General features: G+C 39.4%; 1 protein-coding gene across 3 annotated transcripts in view; it reads right to left on the reverse strand.

The window, feature by feature from the left end:
• Nucleotides 1-12912, reverse strand: part of trappc11 (trafficking protein particle complex subunit 11) — a 151044-nt gene that overhangs the window by 48093 nt on the left and 90039 nt on the right. For all 3 annotated transcript variants that reach the window (XM_057849497.1, XM_057849496.1, XM_057849495.1), the window contains exons 22-27: nt 11844-11965; nt 5012-5131; nt 4866-4931; nt 3897-4050; nt 1271-1382; nt 1007-1098 (exon numbers count right to left, since the gene is read on the reverse strand). In XM_057849497.1, the coding sequence (XP_057705480.1) occupies nt 1007-1098; nt 1271-1382; nt 3897-4050; nt 4866-4931; nt 5012-5131; nt 11844-11965 (666 nt within the window). The remainder of the gene's footprint in view (nt 1-1006; nt 1099-1270; nt 1383-3896; nt 4051-4865; nt 4932-5011; nt 5132-11843; nt 11966-12912) is intronic.

Below are 12912 nucleotides of genomic sequence, written 5' to 3' on the forward strand. Positions count from 1 at the left end.
AAATGCGCCATCGTTTCCGTCATATCTTCACAATGACCGTGTTACTCATGTGACATGTCTTTCTTGCGCTCCCACCGTGACCGTCACCGGGGACTGGCGGTTAACTACTAAAGGACAACCAAAGACAAACAATTAGGTTCTTCTTCTGTGCTCGAGGCTTGCTTTTTTTTTTTAAACACATGGTAAGATTTGATATCTTAGCAACAGAGAAGGTGCAATGTTGCTTTAGCGTTTAAAGGTCTGTGCTGAGTGATCATTACACACTCAGTGTAACTCGTAGCGTTAACATAGCATTAGCATGAACTTTAACATAGCATTGGTCATCTTAAACTGTTGTGTTGCTTTTGTTTTATTGGCATCGGCTACAGCTAACAGTAGTTGTGCTCCGTGCTTCCGGGTGCAGATAAAACCACAGGAAAACCCTCACAAAGTTAGTGTTGTCCTTGTAGACGCTACAATATGTGCCCGTCCGTTCATTAAAAATGGTTGGAAACCTTAATTTTTTAAAATCTATTTTTTGATTCGAAACCTTTGAATATTTACAGATGAAAATGTTTTGATTCGACTAAAACTAGACGAAAAGGAGTATTCGTTGACGAAAACTAGAGAAAGACCAACACATTTTCAAATGATTAGTTTTTCGTCCATGAAACGAAGATGAAAATTAAAAGGGCTGCCAAAAACAACAGCGTTGCAAGCATTAACACTAGTTTCTTTGTTTTACATCTCCTAAAATTATTCGGAAACACATTTTGTTATCTGCGGTTTATTACTCAATTAATCGAACTAATTAAACCACAGATTAATTGATTACTGAAACAATCGATAGCTGCAATACAATTCTCAAGCACAAAGGTAGTCCACACTCCATTGTTACTAGCCTGCAGCACACTAACAATAAAATACGAGTTTAGCAGTAAATCAACTTCATCTCCATTTCTGACTTTCATCTCTATTTCTGACATCTTGAATAAAGTTTGGGACAGTATCATTTTTGTACACTCACCAGCATGGATGTGAAGTGGGACAGGCTCCAGAAAGGCCTGCGGCAGAGTAACTGTTGTACTGATAAGAGGACGATCTGGGCCGGAAGAATATCTTCAAGAGAATTGCAATGAACAATTAAGAAGTATAAAATTTTTATTATTTCAATTCATTCATCAACATTGTGCTACTTATTATAATTATTTTTCCTTAAATGAAGAGCAAGAAAAACAATTCTGCTTTCATCAAGACCATTTCGATATAAAAAGGGTTGGGGTACATGTACCTTCTCCATGATATGACGTACTGTCCGGTCGCCACAGAATTATTCTTGTTCCCAAGTGGTGCACACCGAAGAGAGAAACATTCACTTGCACTCTCGTCTTTCCGCAGGATCACTGAACACAGTAGCACAAAGTAAAACTAATGCCTTAAAATGATTTTTTTTAAAATGCACTCAGGTGAGGGTTCAGCGATCTTTATTAAGTATTTGTCATGTCCTTTAAAGCATCTTTATGATCTTCTGATTTCAGCTTCTTGAAACTTCATGCATGTACCATTTCCCTTGTGTTAGAATCCAGGTGACCCAAGTGTTGCAAAACAGAATAAGCTGTGTCTGCAGTGATACTCTTTAGACGAGTGATCCCCAAACATCGGACCCCGCCCAAGGAAAAAAAGATGTAACAACTCATAATTTCCGCAACTATTATTACAGTGTATCACAAAAGTGAGTACATCCTTCGCATTTTTGCAGATATTTAAGCTTATCTTTTCATGGGACAACACTGACAAAATGACACTTTGACAAAATGAAAAGTAGTCTGTGTGCAGCTTATATAATAGTTATTTTCCCTCAAAATAACTAAAAATATAGCCATTAATACTTAAACCCCTGGCAACAAAAGTGAGTACACCCCTTTGAAAAAAACGTACATCCCTTAATGCCCAAATTGAGTACTGCTTGTCATTTTCATGTGACTCGTTACAGGAGTGCTGTCAGCATTTCTGCACAGATTGATTGGTGTGCATGGCTGTCATCCCAGGAGGAAGCCTCTTCTGAAGAAGAAGGTACACAAGAAAGCCCTCCCGTCTCATCAGACATAGTTCCAGTAATCCATGTGCTTTGTTGACGTGTCTTCAGCAAACTGTTTGTGTACCGTATTCAGAAGAGGCTTCCTCCTGGGGTGGCAGCCATGTCTGAGCACTAACAGGCTGACCCCCCACCTCTTCAATCTCTGCAGCAATGCTGACAGCACTCCTGTAATGAGTCACATGACATTTTGGAGGGAAAATAACAAGCAGTACTCAATTTGGACATTTAGGGATGTAAGTTTTTTTCAAAAGGGTGTACTCACTTTTTTTGCCAGGGGTTTAGATATTAATGGCTATATTTTGAGTTATTTTGAGGGGAAATCATTCATTCAAATGTCCATGCCGCTTTTCCTCACGAGACTGGAGCCTATTCCAGCTAACTACGGGTAGAAGGCAGGGTACACCTTGACCTGGTTGCCAGCCAGTCGCAGGGCACAATGAGACATACAACCATTCACGCACACACCTACACTCCTACCTACGGACAATTTATAGTGTTCAATCAGCCTACCATGCATGTCTTTGGGATGTGGGAGGAAACCGGAGTTCCCGGAGGATACCCACGCAGGCACGAAGAACATGCAAACTCCACACATGAAGGCAGGAGCCCGGGATTGAACCCTTGATCTCAGAAATGTAAGGCGGATGTGCTAACCACTCAGCCACCATGCTGCCAGAAAATAAACCAAATCTAATATATAGGCTGCACAGACTACTTTTTACTGTGTCAAAGTGTCATTTTGTCAGTGTTGTCCCATGAAAAGATATACTTAAATATCTGCAGAAATGCGAGGGGTGTGCTCACGTTTGTGGTACACTGTAGAGTTTGAAACGTCTTTTATCTTGAAAATTGCCTGAGTTTTCCTCCAACGTAACACTGGCCGTTTCCTTTGACACAACATGACACTTGTCTCAGTCATATGGTACATTCCTCCAAATATAAGCCTACAAACAAGCAAATGTGTGAAAACCAAACGCCTTTGAAAGCTCTTTGTAAAAGTGAAGGGTAAAATTGGAGCTAGAAAAGAAGCCTTTGATCAAGACAAACAACTTGTTTTAACAGACAATTCTAGCGGCGCTACTTCAAGCACAGGTTTACGCCTCGCCGTACTGCTAAGGCTAAGAAACCACTCAGAAGAACTGATCCTGTGTGCAATCATAGATATTTGCTCTGAGCTTTTACGAGAGGCTGCAGTTAAAACAAGCTTTAGTGTGCTTCACAGGTCGAAGGCTGTGACGAAAAGCGCACATGCCCTCAACTGGCTATCTTCTACACCAAATGCAATTAATTCACAAATCTGCCGATACAAAATTTTATTAACACTCTTTATTAATATTTGGGCATGTCTAGAGGAGAGATAGTGAGTAAATTAGCAAAAGGATGCTGAATTTCCATATGCCAGGCAGGAGGTCTGTAGGGAGACCAAAGAGGACGTTTATGATTGAAATGAATGAGAACATGAAGGTAGTTGGTGTGAGAGTAGAGGATGCAGAGGGCAGGGTTAGATGGAGCCAACTGATTCGCCGTGGCAACCCCTGAACGGAAAAGCCAAAAGGAAAAGAAGAAGGTCATAACATAAATGTATTTTTGGATGAAAATCACACTTTGATTTCCAGCCCAACGTGAAAATTTTCGGTCATCCATTTGAAATTCAGGCTGAAGCTGGCAGCTGTTCTGATCTATCCTGTTAGAAACCTGCCCTAGGTAAAACTGTTCTGCACAAATGTAAAAACATTTATTTCATAACATAAACTTCCTAATACAGCATGAACAATATCTCTAAACCCAATGTATGGTATCAAAATACAAAATAATGTACCATCCTGCAGCTGGGACTCATGGTGTTGCGGGTTTGTTACTGTGACACTCTCCAGAGATGACGAAGCCAAAAGCAGGGGCCAGGGGGATGATGACTGGATCTCTGTTAACATCAGAAAGGGAAGGTCCACTGCTACTTGCTCCAGAAGCTCAAACTGCAGAGCACATTTTTTTTTTTTTAAGAAAAACAAACTCTCCCAATAAATGGACAATTTTACCCATTTCATAGCAGCCATTTTTAAAAACAAGAATGCCAACTGCTTTAGAGAAATTTGACTGATCAATGTTGTTTTCGTCAACAATAACAGTAGCGAAAATATTTTGTCCACGAACAATTATTTCATGACGATGACGAGGCAATAACGAGCTAAAAACGTGTTTTGGGCAACAAAACATAATGAGACGAATGTCAGTTTTCGTCCGATCAGACGACAACGAGGCGAAAATGCGCCATAGATTCTGTAAGATGTTCACAACGTGTGACAATTTTTTATTGTACGTGTAGTCAGCCTGCATCGTAGCAGTGTTTGGGGTCGTGTCACTCACGTGACATGTCCTGCGCCCCACACCAACCCTCGCTGTTGTTGTGTTGTTTTAGTTTATGGCATCTGCTACGGCTTACAGTGGTAGTGCTCAGTGCTTCCGGTTGCAAATAAAACAACTGGTAAACCCCCAGTTGGTGTCTGTGTTGTAGATGCTATAATAGGTGCTCATCTGTCAATATTTATGCAAAATTGTTGGAAACCTTTTTACTTTGTTTCTTTATTATGGACAAAAAATTTTGAATTTTACAGACGACAACATTTTGATTAACCATTGACTAAAACTAGATAAAAACGAACACATTTTGAAATGACTAAAATATGACTAAGACTACTATGTATTTTCGTCGACACGACGAAAATGAACATTAAAAGGGCTGCCCAAAACAGCACTGCATCAAATGTGATTTTATCCAAAAGGGACATACCTTGGTGGACATTAAGTTCGAAGAAACTTCAAATGGGACTAATGTCTCAATAGTGACCGTTTCATCCTGGAAAACACAAGAGTAAACAATTTGAAAAAGAAAATACATTCTGCTTTGACCGTTTAAAATATTACTTTTCTTTTTACCTTCTGACAGTTGCACACCATTGTTTGCCCAGCCACTTTTACTTCAATGCTGTAAGCAATGTAGAACAGGAACACCCTTGGTCCAGTTGTCAGCGATGTTACATACACACATCTGTCGAACTTAAAAACAAAGGTTCAATAAATATGCTGCAAGAAAATAAAATAACATAGGTTGGCATGACCTTTTAACTAGATAATCATGTAATTACACTATATTGCCAAAACAAAGCAAGCAAGCAAGCAAAGGTGACTATATAGTGCCTGTCAATGCACACATCCATACTCCAATGGCTGCCATGCAAGGCGGCGTCGGACCCACAATTTAGGGTTAAATGTCTTGCCCAAGGAGACTTCCACTGTGCGTAAACGGTATATGAAGAATACTTATATAGCAGTTGAAGGAAATGAACCCTCGGTCCCAAGACGTCTGACACTACCAACTGCGTCACAGTCGCAGTGTAGTTGGTTACAAGCTGTAACTCGCTTACGAATTTACAGGACTCCCACTCGTAATCTATTAAGTTTGATATGATGCTTGTCAATCCACTTTCTACAGCTATGGGGGGGGTTAGATAGGGAGATTTTAAGACAAAATTAAACAAAATCTGAATTTAGCATGTCCAAAAAAGTGCAGTTGTCCTCAGTCAGTTGCGCTCATCAAGGCGAAGGGCAGACCCTCACTTCCCGCAAGTCTCTCCCGACAGTCGCAGTTAGTCTCGACAATTCCACCAGTTGGAACGCGATGTTCTCCATTAGTCTCCATCCCTCCCCGGATTGAGCCGTGCAAGTGCAGATTAATGTTCTAATCCGGGCCTTAAACCTGTCCTACGAAGCTTTGAATAAATCACCAAGGCGTAGTCTGGATCACAGGTTTCCCAAGTCCCTACCAACATTAGCGGTCCAACGAGACAACTCCGTAAACTGGGTTTCTGATGGAATCCTCCTTTCTCCTGCCATGCCAGACCGTGAATAAGGTCCCAATCCGGGCCTCCAAGCGGTCCTACGAAGTCTTGAGTAGCGCCATTAGATCAGTGGTCAATTTGCCAATTTCCCTGAAAGCTGCCATCTTGGAAACTTTCCGGTACAGTAGGACCCCGGCCAAGCCAAACAGGAGGACTTCGTCGACCATCATACCAATCAGCCAGATATCCTCAACATCTTCCACCGATAGCACTGTGAGACAGGCGGACTGCCAGTGCTTCCATGAATCTCACACGTAGCCCACCGCAAAGGTCCCTGCTGGGCACAGGGTCCCCCCAGAATTGATAAATCTAAATTCAAGACTTTTAAGACCTTTTTTAATGCCATTTCAACTGAAAATTAATACTTTTCTTGCACCCATTATTTAGATCATATTGAATCATATTAAATAAAGAACTGAACATCAACTTTAACCTCAATTACTAAGTGTTTGACAAAAGAATGCAAATACTGTATATTGAAGATACAATTAAAACACATTTAAAGTAACATTATAAAGTCTGTCAGAATTTTTTTAAGACAAAAAGAGGAGGAGGACAGGACTCAGATCATCCATCTTCTGTAACAGGCTAGCCGCTAGTGCACCTGCCAAGACCCCAGTGAACATGGCTAACTCTTGAGTTAAAACGGCAAAATTCACATTCATTCGAAAGGCAAACCGAAATGTTTACGCAGGTCCACTGCCTTCGCATGACCCATAAACTGCAACCTAAAGTTTCTGGATCTAACTTGAGCCCCTTTCACAGACTCCAAAACAACGGGAATATCGCGGGACTTAACCATGCAGCAGTTGTGTGTGAAAACAATTTCCCGTGTCGACTGACATGGGAAGCAGTGTGCGTGAAAGCAGGCGTTAAATTCCCGGGTCACAGCAGATGGCTGATGACTTAAATATCATAGCGGCGGCCGATGTAACTTCCTCCCTCTTCGCAGTAAGAGGAAAAGCGGTAAACAAACATTGCAATTATAAACATAGCAAGCTGGAAACAGCTAAATTAAACTGAAAACATGACCAAAATTAAAATGTCAATTATTATGTCAGGCCGGACCAGGATTCTTTCTCGCTAACGTTTTGAAATAACTATATATTAACGATGTATGAATGACAAACTAAGGAATACTTGTTATAAAATAAATAATTTGGATTAAAAAAAGAAGGCGCTGTATGATCATTGCAGCGCCAGAGCGTGCCCATACGCCCTTTTTAATCTTCCCCTCTGCGAGTCCGCAAAACCGCACCTGTTTATTTTAGGGCTGTCAAACGATTAAAATTTTTAATCGAGTTAATTACAGCTTAAAAATTAATTAATCGTAATTAATCGCGATTAATCGCAATTCAAACCATCTATAAAATATGCCATATTTTTCTGTAAATTATTGTTGGAATGGAAAGATAAGACACAAAATGGATATATACATTCAACATACGGTACATAAGGACTATTTGTTTATTATAACAATAAATCAACAAGATGGCATTAACATTATTAACATTCTGTTAAAGCGATCCATGGATAGAAAGACTTGTAGTTCTTAAAAGAAAAATGTTAGTACAAGTTAGAGAAATTTTATATTAAAACCCCTCTTAATGTTTTCGTTTTAATAAAATTTGTAAAATTTTCAATCAAAAAATAAACTAGTAGCTTGCCATTGTTGATGTCAATAATTACTTACACAATGCTCATGGATGCTGAAGCCTATAAAATAGTCGCACCCAAGCGCCAGCAGAGGGCGGCAAGACTCCATAAAACACAACAAGTGAGCGTTTCACTGTGTACTGTCATTTAAATATCTCTGAGCGGGGCATCTGCGATAATTGCGTCAAATATTTTAACGTGATTAATTTAAGAAATAAATTAACTCCCCTTAACACAATAATTTTGACAGCCCTAGTTTATTTATATTTAACAAACTTTTCCAGCGTTATTTCGTTGTGTAAATAAATTTATAATGATCATAAAAATATGTAGTCTATTTAAACATTAAGAAAATGTGGAGGGTTTTTTTCTGCCAACTGAGAATTCGTTACAAAAGACAGGCTTTTATGCAGACATCGTCACAAATGTTATCACAAAAACGCGGGTCGGGCTATACCCGCTGTAAGGAGAAAAAACACCCGTGACCTTTTTGTGACCCGCACTGGTTCAATCATGATTAAAAACACGTATATATAACAAAGTATATATGTATGAAAGTACAATTGTGTACTAAAGCACCGTAAGTTCCTTATTCCATCATTGTTACACAACAATGATGAGCCTAACCCTGATTGGACACGAAAACAAAGAGCCTAACCATGATTGGACAGGCAGTGTGTCTCCTGAGATGACGTGACATCTGCCTATAAAAAGAGATTGCACTGAGGATCTTATGGGGTTCTTTAGGAGGTAGGATCTTTAGGGTCTAGAGGGTCGGAATCGTAGGACTCACGCGTAGTCGCTCGCCCGGAGTTTCCTTTCGCTCAAACCAGGAACGTTGTGCGGCCCTCCGTTCATTGTCGACACGGTAAGAGCTTGATTTCAATATCAGAAAGGAACTCATTGTGCTTTGGTGCGAAGATATCTGTGTTAGCTTCGACAACTAATCCATATCTAGCGCCATTGAATATCAAGAACTGAACCGTTAATTGCTTTGTGTAGTTAACTGCTTTGTGAACCGTTAAGCTTTGTAACCGTTAACTGCTTTGCGTAGTTAACTGCTTTGTGTAGCTCTTTTGTTTTCTTCATTTATTTACAATTTCTAATCAATAAACGTCGTCTATGACGCAAAAGTGTGCCTGTTATTCTACTCACTGCGAACCTGTTACGAAGTTTCTTTCATCTTCCATGAAAGTGTGATCTCGATCACTTCGTATAAAAGAACTTGCTACGAAATTTCCATGTGATACTGTAATTGATTATAAGCAGTATCCGTTGCGATCCGGATTGATTATATGTTGCGATCCGGAAATTGTTGCTGAGAATTTCGTAAAACACCCGCGGACCAGTTAGGGTCGGGCTGAATTTTTTAGGCCCGATTTTACCTCTGTCTTAAAGTCTTGATGAGCTTAAATTGACTGCAGTTACAAAGTCGGGAAAGCTCCCTCCGGAAAAAAACACGATTTGACCAACATTATGTTTAACAAACTTTTCCCCCGTTATTTCATTGTGTAAATGCATTTATAATCATAAAAATATGTAGACTATTTAAACATTAAGAAAATGTGCGTTTTTTTCTGCCCACTAAAATTTGTTACAAAAGACCGTTAAAACATCGGGAACGCTCCCTCTGGAACAAAACGCAATATGACCAACATTGTGACAGCCGATGCCGACCAAAAATGACGTAATATCCTAAACAGATCACCAATTAAGTATATGAATGGTGGTCTGTTTTGGTGTTCAGAATCCACAATACTTCTGCCTGCAGGGTTTTCGTTCCACGCATTCCCGATGCAGAGGTGGGTGGATTCTCCGTTTTGCCGGTTGTGGTGGTTTGGCACGCACGAGTTGCATTTCGATTTGTAAAGCAGTGCATCGTAAAAATTCTATCCGTCATCTTCGTTATATATTTAAAAAAAAAAACAACAACAACAACTTCGTCACGGATATAATTTAGGTTGCACTGAGATGTTCTTGAAAATTAAGACCACGGTGAAAAAATTCCAGACCTACAACAGCTAATTTAATACTTTTAATACCTTTAATAATGGAAAACTAAATTCAATGCTTTTTTAATACTTTTAATAACCCGCGGGTACCCTGCCGGCAAGACGGCTCTCCTGGAGCGCTGTGGTTTGTTGAAAAAATCTTGTTAATAGTGCTAAGGGACCAACTAATTAAATCCATGTTTCAAGTTGAGAGTCAGCAGCAGCTGGTTGACAGAGTAAAAATACAAAAAAAGCTGACAAAGTAAACTGACAAGGATAGCAGAGCACAGGAGAAGAGGTGAAACACGTCCTCCCCAGTCAAAGGCAGGACGAAGGAAGGCGTGAACCTGGCTTTGATTAAAATAGTTTGCATACATTTTTCAAGATGTAACTTCTTAAAATTAAAAGGGCTGCCAAAAAAAACACAGGCCAACACAAAATTGTGAGACAGTCAACATTGTGGACGAGACTTCAGAGCAGCGAGATACAACAACGGAATAAGCTAGGCTACTGGTGCGATGTGTGCAGCTAATAAGGATAAAGCCACTCTCATTGGTTCTTTTGTTTGTTGATCTCTAATAATAATACATTTTATTTATAACGCACTTTACATTTGAAAAACAAATCTCAAAGTGCACATTAAAAAATAAAAAATAAAAAAGAATAAAAGAGTAAAAGCAAAAACAAACAGAAGCACAGATAAAATCAGATACCAATCAGATAAAAATAAGACACTCAAATAAAATTAGCTACAGATCTCTACAGGGGAGGCTGCAATGTTGCACAGCCAATCACCTCATGGGATTAAATCCACTCTCATTGGTTCTATTGTTTGTGAATCTAGCGGCAGGAACTAATAACGCACCTTGTATGGTACATTGGTATGTACAAAGCCCAAGTCATGTTTCTCTCATAACTCAACATGAAAACGTGTATATTTTCATTTTTATTTATTGATGACTACTTATCAATGCACAAAATTCATGAAACGTGAACCGCAAAGTAGCGAAGGATCACTGTATAACAAAGTCCGATTTAATTCAAAGGCAATCATTTTCATGCATTTGACACAATCTGTTATAGTTCATCTAATATAAGATGTTCCTAACAATTTTGTTCCTGAAACAATTGAGAGATTTGAATGAGAGCGTGATCTACTTGCACTATTTTGAGTTGTATAATATAGTGGAGCAGGGTTAGGGGTTAGTTGAAGTAGGCCTCTTATTTTTCACAGAATATTTATTTAGAAAACCTTGAAATTGTTAGAGTCATCATTATTAAAACATCCAGTGGTGCATCACAACACAATTAGCCATAATATGTTGAGTCGATGAATCTAATTTTTGGAGTTGGACAATTTTGAGGTATCATTTATCGGTTAAAAAAAATCATTCTCGGACAACTCTAGTTAATTTAATTATGCCTCTTCCGGTACTTTTGATCACTTGGAAAACGGTGGGTTCAAAGAAAAGGTCATCTTTCTTGGGTTGGTTAACACAGCTTGATGGAAAAACCACAAAATGAAAGCCAGAATTTTTGCTTCATATTCATTTTTATATTTGAAACCCAAATGTTTTCAGTATGTGTGGGTGCATGTGTACATGTAGTTGAAGCCAGAACTTTACATAGACTGTGCAAAAACATACATTTATTTATTGATTTTTTTTTTTTTTTTATCTCACTCTCTGAAGTCATATCAGAATAAACATCTGCCGTTTCAGGTCAGTCAGGTTTACAGAAATTATGTTCTTCGAAGTCAAAAGTTTACATACATTTTTTTAGCATTTCCATTGAAGTGCATGATTTGACTTGGGTCAAACAACTCAGCAGTGTGTTTGGCGTGTGGCCTAAAATACATCCCGGGGTGTTCCGTCAATTAACTGACATTGTCAGTTTACCTATTAGGAGCTTCCAAAGCCATGACTTTATCATCTGAACTCCATGTTCTGTAAATGTTTGGTTCTTTTTGCATGTAATCTTTTGACGTCCAAGAAATTGATATGAAATTCTTGAAGAAATTCTCTCTCAATATTGTGGCATTTAATGAAATTTAAATATTTTCGGCTATGCTGACGGAGAGGTTTTGACTGATTTGGCTGCGAACATTGAGACAAAAAAAAAAAAATGAAATGTGTCTTTTGCATAGTGTATATGAACCTCTGGCTTTAAGTCAATATATCTCAAATGAGTTTACTTCCATCACCCAAATGAAAGTATGTTAACCTTTTCGCCTGGTTCCAGATTCCCCAGAAGTATGTCAGGGAGCAGAGGAGTTGAAGTATAATCACAAGCCTTGGAGTTATCAAATGTCACATGTGTGGTCTGACTTAAATTGGCATCTTGTCCTAAAAACAACCATATAGAAGCATTAATAAAGTTACAACTAATACTGCAGTTAAGCCTGTCGCGATATGCAATAATTCCATTTATCGCACGGTAAATGAAAATGAAGGCGGTAATTTTCCCGCTGCGATAGTTGCCTCACGTGCGTTTGAGCGTGTGTGTGTGCGTGCATGCGCGCGCGTGTGGCAGATGTGTGGCGGACGTGCTTTTAAAAGTTCAGCTTCCTTGTTACCAACAGCGCAATATGCTGTGACGAGGATTCACTCTGTTTTATTGACACCTGGGTTTGTTCGTTTTATACATTTGAGTTTGCGTGACCATCATTCAGTGGAGGGAGGCGGGGCCGAGTCCACTGTCAGCGTACAGCAATGAGCGAGCAGAAAAGGGACAGAAAATCCTGATTTCCAAGCCAAACACCACAGCCCGGTGTGGGAATATTTTGATTTTAAACCAATGAAAATGGCGAGGCAACCAAAAAGGACGAACCAGTCTGCATAATGTGTTTGGAGGTTGTTTCAACAAAGAGGGCCAAACACAACAAATCTAAATGCTCATTTGAAAAACTATCACCCTCTTAGTTTTCACTGCTGGGTATGAAGACTGCATCACAAAAAGTGGAGCCTACCTCATCACGCCAATCGACAATTACAGAGGTAATCGCTTGATTTGAGAAATACGAACGAGCGCTCGCAAAATGGCGTTCCCTCACGGAAAGTGTAGTCCGCTACATTGCTGAAGAAATTAGACCGTTTTACCTCTGTTTCATGTTGTTTGACACTTAAGGCTAGGTTCATACTGCAGGTCTACGAATCCGATTTTTTCGTGTTTTTCCGACTCAAGTGAAGCATTAACTTGACGGTCTGAACGTGACAAGTCGCACAGAAGTGGACCATTTCAAATCCGATCCGGGTCACTTTCGTATGTGGTCTAAATCTGATATGGGCCACAT

The sequence above is a fragment of the Corythoichthys intestinalis genome, chromosome 11 (genome assembly GCF_030265065.1).
Source record: "Corythoichthys intestinalis isolate RoL2023-P3 chromosome 11, ASM3026506v1, whole genome shotgun sequence".
NCBI classification, from domain to species: Eukaryota; Metazoa; Chordata; class Actinopteri; order Syngnathiformes; family Syngnathidae; genus Corythoichthys; species Corythoichthys intestinalis.